General features: G+C 40.1%; 1 protein-coding gene across 5 annotated transcripts in view; it reads left to right on the top strand.

Annotated features, from left to right (window-relative positions):
- The window catches only part of LOC144014586 (TOX high mobility group box family member 2-like), a 111,882-nt gene that overhangs the window by 52,225 nt on the left and 41,451 nt on the right, over nt 1-18,206 (top strand). For all 5 annotated transcript variants that reach the window (XM_077514629.1, XM_077514627.1, XM_077514630.1 and 2 more), the window contains one exon: nt 9,522-9,581. In XM_077514629.1, coding sequence (XP_077370755.1) covers nt 9,522-9,581 — 60 coding nt within the window. The remainder of the gene's footprint in view (nt 1-9,521; nt 9,582-18,206) is intronic.

The following is an 18,206-nucleotide window of genomic DNA, read 5'->3' as shown; positions in this document are numbered from 1 at the left end:
GATGTACGGCACCGGCTTCTGTTAACTGTCTCCAGTTGCATGTTGTCACTCGTTGTGCGCGCGCGCGCCGTGTCGCGAGCACGGCGTTGACGGTAGGCTCCCCCCCAAAAGGTGCGTAACGTCTTTTCATTATGTTTACAACATCCGGGGAATGAAGCGTCTCTGAGCGCTACTTTGCTAGCTCTCTGTAAACACGGAAGTAGCTTGAATAGTGATGCTACTAAATGTAAACAAAACAAGTAGAGCACGGCACAGAACTCTTGCTATTGTTATGAAAACCAAAAAGCCTCACTCGCAACCGATTCACAGCCACGCGATATCCGGTCCACAGCTTTACAAGCAATGTATCTAAGGATTCCCGGCGGATTTTGTATCGGTTGACAAGTCTGCTACCGATACGGTCGTTTAGCTCCCCTTGACGAACGATGGTTCGGTCGAATCGGTTTTTTGTTCCACCCCTAACAAAAATACCCGAAGGCTACAAACCGCAAACACAAGAAAGCAACAACTTACTATAGCTATGAAACACGCCACATAAAAGTGGGAACAAAAAGAGACGTAGCAAAACTTACGTAGATGAAAATCGAGAATCTTGGACTATAATAATTTAGCGAAGGCGAAAAACAGTAGAAAAACTAGACGATGGCTGTGAGCAGACGGAGCAACGACCCGACAGTGGCTGCAAGGAGTCCCAGTCCTTATGAAGGCCTTAGGTGATGCACTGCAGGTGTGGTGCAGGGGACACGCCCCTCTCATTAATCAGGCACTGTGAGATAAGGAAAACACACTGAGAGCCCAGCAACATGACAGTTCCATGTTTTAGCAAAAGCAATAGAACAGAAAGGGGTTGCTTCAGTGAAAATGGTTGGAGTGAATGAGTTAACAGAACGTTCCCCCTCTGGCTGTGTTTACTTCAACTGTATCCAGTGTCTCGATCAATTTCTCGTGATCGGGACATCCCTACAGGTGGGCTTTTCTTCTGCGTTTTGGTCCAAGGTTTAGGCATTACGTCAACCAACAAGTTCAACTTCAGACTATATGTTGTAACAAATCAAGACATGTACCAAAGTAAAAGCTCACATTTTATGTAGGTAATGTAGAGAGTGAAAAGTGAAAGGTGACAGAAATGTAAATAATGAAGTACGAGTAAATACAGGTAAACTGTATTTCAAGATCATGTTTGTTTGTGTGTGTGCGTGTGCCATCCTCATTGTCTGCTAGCGATGTAGTGGCAGAATTGTTGCTGTAGTCTTTCTTGCCTTGTTTTACCCACTCCCATGCAACTTGCTGTCTTTTTTGCATCAACCCCTCTTATATTTTGGTTGTGTGTGTTGGAAAACATCAAAATTCAGGGGCACATTGTCTCAGATTGAGGTTTGTTCGGTCTCTCCTGCAGCTTAATTGAACACAGAAGGAGGGAGCAAGTGAGAGATGTAGAAAGAGAAATCAAGAGAAGAGGGTGAAGATGAGGAAGGAGGGTGCTCAAATAGGCATGCATATTGCATGAGGACCCCCACCCACCCCCAACCCATCTACACACCAGCACCACCACCACACCCCTTTCTTCACAGAATGGCTGTGTACTGTTCTGGGCTTATTAATTCCGCTCGGTGAGAGAATTATTTTTAGAGACTTGGTGTGCTGGAAAAGGCTTTTAAAGTCACAAGTATTACACATTCTGCTTGAGATTCTCTTATATACATTGAAAAGTTCTAAAAGTTTGTTGGGTGTCAAGAAACTGTACTTTTTCTGCACGTTTATTGTCACAGCAATGATCCACTTTGATGTAGAATGAGATAAAAAGTACTTCACCAGTAATAGGCCCTGCTTTTATACACACTGTAGTATGACTTATAAAGTATGGTGGTGGCTTTTGTAAAAGTACTGTTTCAAGTTAGCTGAATTTTGATGGACACGGGGGTGGAGCTATGTGGTGCCAGGACCACCACTTGCCATTCTCTTGCCACCGCCTTGGACACTCATTTTGTCATTTGTGTTTTTTCTGCCATTTTCACATGGATGCCATATTCTTAGGCCATTTGATACTCTGCCACAAGTTATTTGTATTAATTGCATATTTAAGGAATAGATATACAATTGATATGAATGCAAACTCTAAAAGAACCTGTCCTAAGTTTGATTCAGCATTTGATTCTTTCAGTCAATGTAAGTCAAAATAATTACTTTCATATCATAGCAAGCAAACAACATGGCCAAGAAGTAATTTTTTTTTATCCTACCTTCCACAACAATGCAAGCAGGCGCGTTTGGGGGGGGGGGGGGCTTTTTAACTAATTAAAAAGCAATTGTGAAGATTTAAAAGTTTTTTGTGTCATGCTTTTTAGATATGTCATTGAATGATCCACTGATCGTAGTATGCAAAATGGTGGACGCATCAATGACATTCGATCACTCTTGATTGGCTGTCAGCTAGCAAATCAGTGCTTGAGATATAAATATACTGTGAGATAGTACCCAAAAAAAGCAAAGTAACGGCAAAGAAAATGGCAGTAAATGTAGTAAATTAAAGCACAGCAAAACATTGCTTTTTACTTTGATTTATTAGGCGCTTTTCAGAACTTTTCAGTTTACTTTGGTAAAATTCAGTTTGCGCGTTTTTCCACCAACAACAATTTCCGGGGTAATCAAATTCCCCAGGGGTCTTCCAAGTACTATCTCAACAGCAGGGTCTTTCTGAGCCAGGCAGGAACTTTGAGGGGGCGGGCTGCAATGACCACGGCTCATTAGTTGGACAAATTTGGGGGGGTGTTTTTACAACAGCTGGGCTCATCAAACTCATAGGTCATCAAACTCATTTGAATTAATGGGGTATATGCCACGGAAGAGGCGGGACTTCCGTCTTCCTTGTTTTTGCACATGAGCTTTGATTCTGGTTCCGGGTTGCGACGTGTGTGCCATGTTCCAACACTGGCATCCCCCACCCCTGCGTCTCAGCTCTCTGACGTGCTTCGGACAACTGACAGACACACTACACACTCGCACCCGTCAACGGGAACACGCAACCGAGGGGCACAAAGTCGGAAGCACAAGTATTGAGACGCAGCCCACACGTGGCGAACCGGAACCAGAATCAGAGCTCATGTGCAAAAACAGTCCCACCTCTTCCATGGCATATACCCCATTGCCAAGAACTAAAAGACTCCGTGGAAACACAAATGATAAATTCCCTGCTGAACTATTACAACCAAGAACTCCTTTGCCCAGAACTCAAAGATCCTGGGCTTGTTGGTGGAAAAGCAGCTATTGATTATAAATAAAAATGTGATGGACATTGTTGTGGATATGTGTGCATTTTAATTCATGACATCTTGACTGTGATAAAGAATGACGCACGCATGGACAACTGTCCCTGAACACCTGTCTCACTGAGGTGTTGTCACTCTGGCCACCTCACTGAAAAGTTCTGGCTATGCCCCTGGGTGGTCATGTAATTCACAGATCAGTTTAAATCTGACTTCTGAGATATCCCTGGTTACAAAATGTAATTAGAGGCATCGTAAATGTAAACCAATTCAAAACTATGATATTATTTTTGTCTTTGTTGTGCTGCGGTTCTACTTGCAGGAAAATCAAGATGCAGATACAGTAATTATAAGGACAATAAATATATGGCAAACAGTGGTTTCCAAATAAATGTATGCATGATAGCTTTGTCTCAGCTTAATAGGATTTTCTATAAAGAATAAATGACCTTGATTCAAGTTTAGGTACCGGTAATTATCAAAACTAATTCACCACAATTATTATTATTATTATTATTATTTTAGAAACAATAATTTTACTTAAAACACATGACCTTTTTCAAAATACAACTTTTTGTGTTGATGTGGCTGGAATAAAAAGTTACGTACATAGCAATTATACTATTCACAAATAATGGCCAGAAATAATTCCCATGAGAGCAAGTTTGTATTGTAATTTATGTAATGCTTTCTGATATTTTTAGATGTTATATATATATAGCCTCCCAGTACTGAGGACTCGGGTTCGAGTCCAGGCTCCGGCCTTCCTGGGTGGAGTTTGCATGTTCTCCCCGTGCCCGCGTGGGTCTTCTCCGGGTACTCCGGTCTCCTCCCACATTCCAAAGACATGCATGGCAATTGGGCGCTCTGAATTGTCTCTAGGTGTGCTTGTGAGTGTGGATGGTTGTTCGTCTCTGTGTGCCCTGCGATTGGCTGGCAACCAGTCCAGGGTGTCCCCTGCCAGAGCCAGCTGAGATAGGCGCCCGCACCCCCCGCGACCCTTGTGAGGAATAAGCGGTCAAGAAAATGGATGGATGGATGGATGGATGGATATATATATATATATATATATATATATATATATATATATATATATATATATATATATATATATATATATATATTTTTTTTTTTTCCAGTGTACATGGTGTTAAAAGTTTAATTAATTCGCTAAATAAATAAATAAATAAATAAATAATCCATGTGGGTGGCAGTGGAATTCAGTGGAAATAAAAAAAGAAAAAAAACAGAAGATGCATCACGTGCACACGTACTTTCTCTCTCTGTTTGTCTTTCTCTGTACCCACCCCCCTCACAAACAGATGTTGCCTCCAAGGTTTTATGTGGAGCTTATGGATTGTCCATCAATCAAGCCGCAAGCTTGTATGTCTGTCATTCGGCCGCCCTCCGTTTCACCTGTGACTCGATGAAACGCTCCCAGCGGTGTGTCTCGCTATCAGCGCAGTGTAAATATTACACAGTTTCCCCAGATATGCTAGTTAGCATTACTTCCACCTTGCGGCTTCATTAGCTTGAAGACACTCAGCTTTGTCGATAATTGCGAGGCATGACCTAGTTGTGGGCCTCACTATCTGCGCTACTTTCTTCCCCATCCACTTCCTCACTCTCTACCACTCCACCAACCTTTCCTCTCGCACTCAATCCCAATTATTTATTGTCTCTCTCAATTTAGTGTCTCACCTTCATATACTTTAGTCGTCCCTCTTATCCTTTTATGTATGCATTCTTTAGTTTCTAATTTATCTCTCTTCCACATCCTATTATTACTGTCTGAAATCCTTTTTATTCCTCTCTGACTGCACCACGTGTCATGCAGGGAAACATCGCAAGCAGTGGTCCCTGCTGAACAATTACCATGCAAAGCAATCCAAATAGAGATGTTTGCCGAAAACAACATGTGTGTAATTACTGCTTAATGAGGCCCTTGTCTCAGGCAGAATGCCCAATTAGACTGCCGGGGAGCGAGCGATGCCAAGGCCCTGTGAAGAAAGAGAGGAGAGAGAAGTAGAGGCAGGCTGCAACTGCAACGAGAGGTTTGAGACGATGAGAACATGAGAGGGAGAAAGGGAGGGGGTGGAGAGAAATGGAAGAGCAGTGAATGAGAAGATGATTTCTGCTGTAAATGTGGACTAATGGCGGAGCTGATAGCATTGAGTCCAGGATAAATTGGCATTTTAAGTGAGAGAGTGAGGCAGTGCATTGAAGGGTTGGGGGGAGGGTGTGCTGTGTCAAGGTGCTTTACGTTGCAATATATGAGCAGCCATGTTGAAGCACAAAATGGCTGACCTTTCTCGGTTGGATTTCATCTTTTTGATGTGTTTTGTTTTTCCACATTCAATATTATTTGTGATGTGAATGTTGAGAGTGAATGGTTGTTTGTCTCATGTCCCCCGTGACTGACTGGCGACCAATTCAGGGTGTAATCCGCCTTTTGCTTGAAACCCTGACAGGCTAAGTGGTATAGAAAATGGATGGATTGATTGTTCATGACATTGTTGAATTGAAAGTGTTTGGAACTTAAAATTTCACAATGGGCTTTACACTCAGATTCTGTTTTCAAGAGGAGTTTGCCCAATATTTGCCAACTACACTAAGGAAGACTTAACAAAAACATAAAAGCGACTTGAGGCATCAGATGGATTGTTTCTGCAAAAGAATGAAGTTGGTTAACAAATCCAACTATGACAAGTATATAGAAGGCGACTGGATAACAACTGGAAGTTACTGGGTTGTTGTAATTTCCATTAGGATCAATCAGATCAATTGAGAGAGTAGCATATGTATAGGGAACTTGACAAATAGTGTCTTGAACTGAAGCAAGTAAAGAATAAAAATACAACCTTTCCATCAAGATAAGCTTTCAGTGATATTATTTGCTCTTCTTTATCTAAGTTATCCATAACTCAAGCATTCACACTGTTCTCTACAAACTTGCAAGTTAACTTTCTTTAAAAATGTTTTTAGTTCGCAAATCATCCAAGAGAAATCCTGTTATTTGATTGATGGACAATCAGCTTCTTGATTCAAGTTTGTTGTAAAATATCAGTCATTTATGAAAAGTTAGGAGAAAATTACAGTACTGAATGGAAAGGTGTATCACACCTGCTACTGGCACTGTATATTCAATATTATGACAAGCTTTGACAAGATGGACTTAAACTTGTATCCTCCCATGGGCCCATCTGCCTCGCAAGGTTAATATAAAAGCTGTTTTCAAATTAAACTGGCCACCTCAACTCTATACTCCGTGCTTCATTAAGCAAATTTGCACTTTCTTCCTAGCATCAAGTAAATTAGTCAGCATCTCTGTTGAAATAAGTATGTAGCGTTCATTGCTCAGGGTTTTATCTTTCTCTTTAAGTTTAAGTCTACGCCTTTTCTCAGAATAAATACTGCACAACACTAGTGTATCAATGTATTCATTTGAGCTATATTTGTTTGTTTGTTACAAAAGATAATATTGGCAACCAACTGGCAAGGTGGAGGCATTATTTTGTTGTTAAGCAATACATGCACTTGATCAGCTAATGATCAATCTTTTCCCCATGTTGCCAATTGGTTAGTGATAAGTTGAATTTGACCCGCTCATTGTTGATTGGCATTCAAATAATAGCATGAGAAATTACTTGTGTGATTATTCCTTGTTGTGTCCAAGTGTGCCTTTGCACTCACATGTAACTGCAGTGGTGCCTTGACTCACGAGTGGCCCGACTTGTCAGTTTTTCAAGATACAAGCCATCCCTCAGCCATTTTTGACTCGCGAGCAAAAAATTGAGTTATGCACATTAGAAGATGACAGCGAACTTTCAAAACAGATGTCAAAGGATTGCTTTAAGCAGTTTCTTGCCACTTCCAGTTCAAGTTTACTGTCTAAACGTTTCAACTAAAGAATTACAAGTTGTGTATTGAAAACAACCACTTATTCCTTGCCTTAGGAAAGTGTGCTAAATTAATGATAACACTAAATGAAACAAAACACCATTAGACGGGCTAGCGAATAGCATCAATGTTGCAGTGTTGTAACCCTTAATGCATCAGATACTTGAATACAAAGAGTGCAGCAACACAGGTAGTCATGGAGTAATAATCCCTCGCAAGATGTTACATCGCAAATAAATGTGAAAAACGACTTACACAACCACTTACTTGTGTTCTTGTGCATTATGTATTTCTACATTGTATTATATTGCCCCTAGGTGGCCAAAACTCACAACCCCAGAAGGAAGCACGATGAATTAATCATGCTAAACATACTGTTTAAGTGTTTACATTCTATTTAATTGTTATATTACGCTTTTATTAAATCCAATTCGGTACATTGTTTTGTTTTGGGGGGGGTTTCCTCATTGAAAACATTACATTTTTGTTGAACGGATTGATGGAATTTCCATTTATTGCAGTGGGAAAAGTTTGGGTTTGAAGCATAGTCACAGAACAAATGAAGTCAACATCATATGATCTTATGTTTTTTACAGCCTTGTAAATTCCCGTACTGGCTACTACGCTATTCATTGTTAACCAAGCAATGTCCAATGACATCCATTCAGTTTTATTTTTCACCTTTTTCACCTTTCACATGCTCATTTAGCTACCTGATAATTTAAATGAGGATTTCAGCTGTGTGCTTTTGCTAAAGTTCCCGTTTACACCTCATTAATCTGGATATTGTTATTTTTTTGTTTTTTAAATAAGAATGTGCCTATTGATTTTTGCACAAATTATACATTTGCTGCGAATGGTTGGCAACCGGTCCAGGGTGTCCCCCGCCTCCCCAGAGCCATCTGAGATAGGCTGCAGCACCCCCCACGACCCTTGTGAGGAATAAGCGGTTAAGAAAATGGATGGATGGATGGATGGATGGATGGATTATACTTGAAATATGAGTTCAATTTAACATGTTCAGAAACAGTCATCTTCTGTCAAACCAAGTTCAACAAAGATCTGATCCAGACTGCACATTTGGCAGCCACATAAATTTAAATGGAAAATTACATGTAATGTGCATTTGTGCTCATATTTCTACCAGATTTGGTTGTAATGTATGGTGTAGGATCTTTTACATTGGATTCGGAACAGAGTCTGAAAATAGAAATGTGACCTTTAATTCTTCTAAATCCTAGCTTATTGATTTTGCCGATGACCTTGATGAAGGTCTGCGCTCTTGTTGGTCACAGTTTTAACCAGGTATGTCATATCTTATTTCTTGTCCTCTCTTACCCAGCATAGTTTATTTTGTCTTCAAGGCTTCTTTTTGTGTGTGTGCGCAAAGACGGCCACCCGAATAAAAAAGGGCTCCCAGTAGCTTCACATCTGAGGAATCTGGAGTGGAACGCTGTCGAGTTTGATCATGTTGTCTCTGCTGTCTGGCTTCTGTGCAGTGATATTACAAAGAGTGACCTCAGTCAGCAAACAAAAAGGGGGCTTCATTTGACACATTGAGTTTCTTTGTGTGTGTGTGCGTGTGCGCACAATTGTTATTATCCAGCCCAGTCAAGGTTTGTTCCATTTGCCGCGTGCGTGCTATGAAAAAGTGTGATGTCTTTGGAAGCCAAGGGCGTTTCACAATACGTCTCCTCTTAACAGGGTAGCAGTTTCTCCGTCACCTTGACACCGCACCTGTTCACTTACTGAGCTGTTTGTGGGGAGGAATCTCATTTTCTCCTGAGCTAAAAACAGAGTGTGAGTTGTTTTTTCCCGCTTTGTCACAGCTGATCTTTGCAGGGAGTTCCTCAGGGATTAATCCTTCCAGCATACTTGACATCAGAGCTAGCGTGTTGCATGTAGCGCCCAAGTGGTGGCCTAGGATTGTTTCCCTAGACTCTCTGAGGGGGCGGTCAGGGGTCACTGTTTGAGTCCTAACCCCCGTCTGACAGTGTTTTGGCACCTGCAGCAAGTGATCTTTCAATGCCTTGTTAGCTCGCTCCCGAAGACGCGGCGTGTCGCCGCTGCGTGCTGATTCATTCACACCCCTTCTCACACGCCGCAGAGCCCACAGGGAACAGCCTATCTCTCACCACTGAGCTCATGTAGCCTCATTACCGGCCCCGCTGATGAACAGTAATTACCGACAGATCCATGCCACATATATAAGGTTTAACCAAAGTGACAAAGTCATTAGTCTCACACTCGAGGCCACCCGTAAAGGGCTTCTCCACCGCACAGCTACTTCATGGCATATTTATTTATTTATATTCATTGGATAGCATGTTAATGTCTCCTCTCTGTTTCTCCCCACAGTTTGATGGTGACAACATGTACATGAATGACAATAACCAAGAGTTTCGGTCACCAAACCAGGTAGGTGTGCCCACATCTGTCAACAGTTTTATTTATATGACACTGTAGACATTAAAACAAAAAGAGTCTACATTTATGTGAGTGTATTTTTCCACCACCCCTCTGTGTTTTAGTACAGCAATTTTGACAGTGCATTTTGGCAATAAAGATGTTGAAATTTATAGAGCTGGTGGAATGATTGGGTGCATGAAAAATAGATTCCAGAACACGCACATGGATCTGCTGTAAAAATTGCCATCAGAAAATGCATTTGCACAAATTTGGCCAAAATAAGGGCAGTTACACTCACACTACTTTTTAACTGTTTTTTTTATTCATTTATTATTATTATTTTTAATATAATCCATACGTCTATAAAACTTACTCAGGGTCACAGGTAAGCTGGACCATATCCCAGTTGACTTTAGGCATTTGCACTCACACACCTTGTGGGGGTGAACAGGAGTAACTTTGGAGAAAACACTCAAACTCCACAAAGAAAGGTCAGAGTTGAAATTCGAACTCAGATCCTTTTGCTGCGAGGCAGATGCACCAATCTGCGCCGACTCAGGCTGCCAACTGCATAATCAGCTTTTGTTTGTTTCTGGAAATTGGAGTATTGGTTCGACTTTCCATCATTTTTCCCAAATTATAACCATGCACTAAAACATGAACTCATTTTCTATATTAAAGTAAACAAACTTTGATTTATTGTTATTAAGCTGTTGGTTGTGGTTGCGGTCGTGGTTGTGATTCACTCACTCTGGAAAAAAGGCTTTGGACACAAAGCTCTTTGCTGAAAGCTTTCTGTCAATGTGAGTTGTTTATGTGTATTGATGTTGTGATTGCTAGGAGATTATTATTCTTCCATCTGGTTTAGTTCGGAAAATCAAAATGGCTTTTCTGGTAGGTAGTTCACAGAATTCTCAGAAGTCAGGTTAGGAAAATTTGTTGATCGGTTTTAACTTTAAAACCCCAAAAATGTTATTTTATTGCGTCTAAATAAGACGTATTCACATCTTATCGTGTACAGCACTTGCACGATTTTCTTTATCACATCTCACTTGTCTGAACAAAAGTGAATGAGTTGCTCAACACACCTATCACACTATTCCAGAATCATATCTGTCAACATTCTGCTGTGGGTCAGCAATGCGGGCCACAGAGCTACTTTGGCCAAGAACAAGCATAACTGAAAATAATACATTTCAATAATTAAAAATTAAATAAAATGACTAAATAGAAATATTTTTTATAGCCATATTTGGTTGTCTTGAATGTTATTCACTCAAAGGGATGTTTTAATGTGTCCTGTTGTTCCTTATGTATGAGATCAGAAATCTCCACAAACCACAAAATGTGTGCTATTTGGCAGATTGTGTTATGTTAAGCATAGCATATGGATTACACCATCAGCAGTGTTATCACTGCGCGAGTCAACAGGTCACTCACAGCTTATAGCGGCCACATCACACTGCTCGCAGCGTCGCTGATGCGCTGCATGCTATGGTTGCACAGTCATGGTCACAGTCGGGGAGGTTCGGACAGGCGCGCCGTTGAGTGCTCCCAGCTGCCAGGCGGAAACACGCGGCTGGACATATGGCCCTGTTTGTAAGGTTGTGATTTGTTGATCCAGCAGTCAGAAAAGAGAGTGAAAACATGGCGAGGTGGAGCCGCCTCATCAATTAGCGCCTTTGCTAAATACCACCAATGACGGGTCAAGACCAGCAGGGACACAGAAAAGCACACATAAACCTGTCATGTTCTGTGCTTTAATAGAAAGTGACATATTTCTTTATTCCTCATTCTGTTAGGCTGTTTCTTTTGTCATGTGCTTGCTCAACCTGTTGGGACTTGTCGATTGCGTGGGACTGCCTGGTAATCCTTTACTTTAGTTTTGAAGCAACAGGGGCAAAAATGTGGCACGTTGTTGATTCACTCTCAACTGATGACCTGACATTCATGGGAAGTTAAGCTACAGCTATGGCAAAATCAATTTGGATCAATTTGACACTGACATCAAAACAGGAATCCCTTTAATAATGATGTGTAAATATGTAATTGTAGCACAGTCCACAGGCTCAATATTCATACATGAGCTTGATGTAAAGACTTGCGCATGTTGATAGTCATGCTGGTGCAAGCCTCATTTAGCATGTGCACTAAGCCATACTACTTGTAGGCATTCCAGCAAACCGATGGCCTGTTCTTTTATATGCCCCTGGCACACCTGACAATTTGGTGGCTGAAAGTAGACAATACTTTAGACTAGCTGGAAGCAGGTCTAAATTGTGGCGGAGGTGGTGTAACGCAATTTTGGTGAATTTATCAGTCAAATTCAGTCAGACAGACAGATTCTGAGTTCCGTGGATAGTATGTGTGGTGGATGTCATAATATTTCATTCATAAATATGACAACAGTGTGCATCAAACCTTCTGAATCAGAATCCTTGCATCTTCAAAATCACTACTTTTCAGGAAATCAAAAATTTGCCATTTTGCTTGATCTTCCCAAACTCTTTTTCAAAGGTCTTAGAACCATGAGTTGGACAATACATAAAACAATGAGCTGATTAAGCACTTTAATAGGAGGGAGTGATTGACCAGTTTCTTCTGCCGCAGAGCGTTCCAGCAAGGTTTGGGCAATACATACAATTAATTCAACTCATCATCATTTTAAAAATCGAATCGTTGACAATTTCTAAATCGTGAAATCAAGTTTTGTCTACTGGATTATTAAAAGCTGTTGTTCTTATGTTCAGTTACATCCAAAAGTTTTTGTGAGTTGTAATTTTGCCCAGTGCTGGATGGGGGATTTAAAAGACATGTTTACAATAGCTACTCCAACTACTTAATTGTGGCAAACAATGATGTTTAGTTTATTTTAAAACTGATTTTGAATCAATATACATTATTGTTTGTTCGTTTTGCACAGAAATTATTTTTGAAATAATGACACCTTGAAATAAAAGGGTTTTTGTTTGGTTTATTAGATTAAAATTGATTAAAATCGCTTAAAATCATATTCGTTCTGAATGAGATTTTATTTGTTGGCCATATCACGCCATATCACCCAGCCCTAATTACAGCCGTCTTTCCCAGATATACCGAACCTAGTTCATTCACTGTTGTCGGAAAAAAATATCCAGACTTTCAATCTTGGTGTGACATAATGCCAGACGGCTCCCACAGAGGAGGGACGAGGGTGTGTTTTAAAACACTTTTCAGACAGTTGAACCTTCAAGAGAGTTACTAAATTTGTTTTCCAGCTATTTTCAAAACTTGAATTTGGTTAATAATAAAACTAACAACATTGTAGGGACAGACCAGTAGTATTGACAGCGACACTATCTGTTTGGTATAAAACCTAAATGTGTTCTTGCTATGACAAAGATATAAACACACAATCTGATGAAACAGCTCTCAAACACGCACAAACACACCCCCAAACATGCACACATTCACATAGATGATTGCAGCATAGTCATAAGGTTGTCTTACCTTTGATGTTAGGATTGAGTGACTTGTAATGAGAGGTCGAGCGGGAGCTTTAAAGCTTATTGTCTACTTATAGCTCACATCACAGACCGGCGGCCCATTATTGTTAGCCACATTTGCTGGCCTGCCCTAATTATGTCACTTTGCATGCATACATGTGTGCGCGCTAATTGGGATAAATGTCCGGCTTTGTACTTTCTCCGCTGCGGCAGCCATGTGTCAATCACTGACTGCCTGGGCAGGTCTACACTGTTGTGTCAACAAATAGCTTCTTAGTGGATAAAGCAATTTGGGCTTTTCAAAACATCTCAGCTGCAGTTGATGCTCTGTCAGTGATGTCAAAGAGAAGCTTACTCACCAGTCCCGAAACTCCCCACCACAAACACAAAGTTCACTCTCTGGCTTTAATTCCCCAAATCCTTTAATGCACCACAATCATTTGAAATGGAAAAGGGGGTGGGGGGGGGGGGGGGTGTACATGGCTTTGCCGTAGTGTTGATGGTTTCAAATATTAAGCAGCAACATGAAATACTAGAATGATTAATAACTTGGCCTTCACTTGCACTAAGGTCTATAAAGGGACAATTCTTAAGCCGCCTGTCAGTCTTGTACCATGTTGTTCTATGTTATGCAATACTGAGTTGGAACAAACAACACTTAGCAACCGTTCAAGTTCCATTTGTTGGCTGATTTTATCTTCAGTAGAAGTTTAATTCACATTTAGACACCCTTTTAATCAATAGCTGTAAACAAGGACATGCTAAGCAGCAAAGACATGGTCAGAAGCAATTGAAGTCACGCCAATGAATGCACTTTAGAACGCAGTAAGTGTGAGAAAGACATGTCTTGGAAAAAAAATGTTATGATCATTTGAGCTTTTCTAATTTGCCACTACGTTATATTATTTCTGTTAGCCTTTGAGCAGGCATTGCACCAACTGGGCCAATATCATACGTGTGAGCAAATTCGTCATCACAGCAGCCCTGTTCCCTTCTACGTGCCGGCAGCGTCTTATGCAAAAGTCTACACTTTACTGCAGAGTCATCTCCCCTCATCTCTTCTCAAATATAATGTTTCTAAATAGACCCATATTCTCCTGCATTGTGGCAATTTAGCACAATTTTCACCAAACTGTTGTAAAGTGGAATTGTGAGCTGAATAAGTGTTTGTGCAGCCGTACCGCACAGATCTGAGCAAGAAAGTTAGCATTGATCGCTAACACTTACGCACCATTTGAGGTGTCCTGGCTGTTTAAATAACATTGCCGGGGGTTTCTGGTTGCTTTTCTGATTTTTTCAGGCCTGTATCCTGTCAAAATCCTAATAAAATCATTTATTTGGGGTACAATTACAACATGCCGTTTCTGCTTGCCTCTGTGATTGTTATTGATTCCATTCAAAGGTTTGAATGGTGGATTTTAGTAGGATCGGTTGCACGCCACCACATCAGTGATTCACAGTACAACTTCTGAAAAGACGCATTTAAAAACTATCGCATTGAAAAGAAGTCATTTGAGCATCATGCAAAATTTGCCTGAGCAATTTGCTGTGCATATGAGTCATTTGTTAATGGATGCTTAATTTCATGCATTTTGCATATTTAATATTTCTGGCTTTTGACGTTACATCAGAAAAATCGCAGTCTCAAATATGAAATAATTTTCTGCATTAATTTGAAATGGGGATTACTGTAACATCAATTAAATCATTATGTACACACAAGCATGTGTGTATATTTGTCTTTAATGAATGACTTATTCTGTGAAAAGGCTCGATATTCAGTATGTTACCTTCAAAAGGATCTGATTTTATGAAAGAAGAGCCTCTTAAGACAACTTGTAACTGTGGCTTCAAGACCATAGAAGCCTACCATGATGCATGCCTGTGAAAAAGGTGCATGGAACCAGAACAGAGAGCCCATTGTTTGCGTCTTCCACAGCATACACAGTGAGGTAGCAGTTTGACACAGCCAGGAGATTGCATTACACATAACATCTCAGCACTCTTAAAAAGAGAGACCCGCTAATCAGAAACAGCTTTAAAGGGGGCCGTTTACTGTCTGCTTGGACGCAATCACTTCATTCAAACAAGATGTTTTCAAGGTTTTGACCACTCTACGCTTTCTATATGATAGTGATGTTTTCCATGTGTCTCATTCATCTCATAGTGTCAAGCTGAAGGCAGCTTATTCTGTTTGTGTATATTTACAGTACAGGCCAAACGTTTGGACACACTTTCTTATTCAGTGCATTTGCTTTATACTCATGACTGCATGTTACTTTGTAGATTCTCACTGAATGAATTGATGTGGAATTATGTACTTAACAAAAAAAGGTGTAATACCTGAAAACATGTTTTATATTATAGATGATTCAAAATAGCCATCCTTTGCTCTGGATACTGTTTTGCATACTCTTGGCATTCTTACCTTTCAGACCTACAATGGACATAATTGTGAAAATAAATCAAATGATTGAATGAGAAGGTGTGTCCAAACTTTTGACATGTACTGTATCTCTCCAAAACCATTAGGGGAATAGTTGAATTAATGATTCTTCTCTGTTATCTTGGTTGGCTGATTAATTAGTTCAGTTTGCATCTCATATGTAATTTTAACCTACTATATTCAATCATACATTTGAGTGTCCCGAGCTTGGTAAAACAAGACAATCATAATTTTTACACAATATTAGGAATAGAAACATTGTGCATTTTATTTTGTTGCGGAACAGTGCACAGAAATAATGATTTAAACTGTCTGAGCTGCTAGAATAATTTTAAGTGTGATTCTTGGGGCAGAACCAACCCCAAAAAAATCCTCCCTGTCACCCTTTACGTCCCACTGAAAATCCTCTCACTTTATTCTGATTATCACACGTGTCAGATAATGCTGATTGCAGTGTATATTTTTGTAGCAGGGTAATAGCAGCACGACAAGGCTCGCCGCCAAACCAAAATGGCTACCTTCAACGGCAACCACACATTTTCTAATTTGGTACAATGGACAATAAGTGTTTTTTGGATTCATATCAGGCCTGATCTGTTGGCGTTTGTGCAGATATGTCCTTCATGTATATTTTGGACAGTTTTGGCTAGTTTTTCCTCACCCTGTAATTAGCCTTCATGCATGTGTGTGCACTACATATGAGATAGTAAAGGGAAAATGAGAGACAACAAAAGGAGGATTTAGAGAAGCAGCTGTGTGCACAAGTATATTTTTAAGTTAAAAGCAGTTTGTGTGTGTCCCTTGGTCTTGTTGGACCGGTTGCCTTCTGTCCTTTTGAAGCAGAGGAAGGGGCCACTGTTCTTCAGAAAGCAGTAAGTTTTTCACCTGTGTATTCTGCTTGCAGGTGTCTTGCTGTGCCATGTGGCTTTATTGATTTGGCCGACTACAAGAGAACAGTGGCTGATGGTCTGCGTTATTGTAGAAAGCTGTAGTTGGTCTCTGTGATCTGATACTGCGTTCCTTTTTCATTTTGCTGTTGTTTATTTTTGGTCTGTTTTTAGACTCAGATATGTACTCTCTGAATCTCACTTGTTGTCTCTCTTTCTCCCTCTTTTTACTCTTTTAATCTCATTAGGCTCTCACTGGAATTAACTTCATACAGGCAAATTCATGTCTCAGCTCTTTAGTCATTCTAAGAAAGGAAAAAAAAGATACACTCAGCTAACTGTGTCGCCATGTATCAACCTAATAAACGCTCAGCCGACAGTGTGGTTTGTTTTGCTTATGCAGGATTTATTTTCAACTATGTTTAGTTTTACTCTTACAGGAAAATGTCAGTCCTGATCCCTTCTTCACACACCTCGGCGTATTGCAGCTCAAGTCAAGCTCAGGAGACTCAAGTCAACCTTGGCAGACATAGAATTTCTTCAATTTCAGGAGAAAAATCACTTGTAAACGTATTATTATTATTATTATTATTATTATTATTATTATTATTATTATTATTATTATTATTATTATTATTATTATTGTTGTTGAAATAATTCCACTTCACTTTTGAATGAGGTATTGAAGTAACTAAGTAATATTCTCATATTTCTTTACAATGTGTGTTGACAGCTAAACACTCGTTCGTAAACACCCTGTATTGTTGGATCATCACACATTCAAAGCAGTTTGTTGTATATTTTCTGTAATATAAGATCATCATAATATATTTAAATACTTTTGTGAGTTTTTCTCATATGATCCTTTCCGTAATGTAACATTTTGGGGTGTTGCAATCTGGTCATTGCACTTTCAATAACTGCCCTTTCATAAACTGACTGGACATGATGTTTGTACTTCTGATGTTCTGAGTATGGTACTTTACTTCCTGTATTATTGGCTCATTGCACTTTAAAACTTCCCGTATTGTCCACACCTTAATACACCCTATATTGTTAGTTTGTACTTCTGCACTTAGGTTATTTTCAGATTGTCAGTTTTATAGTCGGCACTTTACCTCCTATTTACACAAATCTGGTCATTATACAAATGAAGGGGCGTATCTCTGTGGTCCACTTGAGTACCAGTGCAGCACAATGCACAGAGCGGAGTGACTTGCATGTTTGCAGTTTGTATGTTCCACTTTAGTTTTGAGATGCTGCTTTTATTTCTCTTTTGATTCTTTGATATGGCAGACAATGTCGTCCGTAGGGAAAATGTTTTAGATGTTATTTGCACGCTACGGCGCGGTGGATGGAAGGCAGATCATTTCTTATTTTCTAGGTTCTCAAAACAAGAGACATGCTTCTGTTTTGAATTCCGCTGTGGCTAACTTGTCTGATCTAGTCAACCAAAGTGGACTTTTTCCATTCAAACCTTTTGACGTGATTATTGTTTCTTCCATTAATTGACATCCAGATGTGGTTTGGCCTATCTGAACAGCTGATGCCCCCCCACCACCACCACCACCACCACCATCACCACCTCCTCCTCGTCTCCATGCCTCTCTGAGTCACCTCAGTACACCCTGGCACCACACACCCCGATGTAGGCGAAGGCATCGTTACTCAATAGTGACTCACAGTGCACCATTATAACCCCACTGCCACTCTCCTCACCCTTATCAGTGAATCTGCTTGTCTCTCACCACCATAAAGGGACATTTAAGACAAAGGATGAGAAATAAAAATCAAATGTCTGCAAACGCCAACGCAC

This window comes from Festucalex cinctus, chromosome 2, assembly GCF_051991245.1.
Source record: "Festucalex cinctus isolate MCC-2025b chromosome 2, RoL_Fcin_1.0, whole genome shotgun sequence".
Lineage (NCBI taxonomy): Eukaryota > Metazoa > Chordata > Actinopteri > Syngnathiformes > Syngnathidae > Festucalex > Festucalex cinctus.
This window is presented reverse-complemented; position numbering and strand designations above follow the sequence as displayed.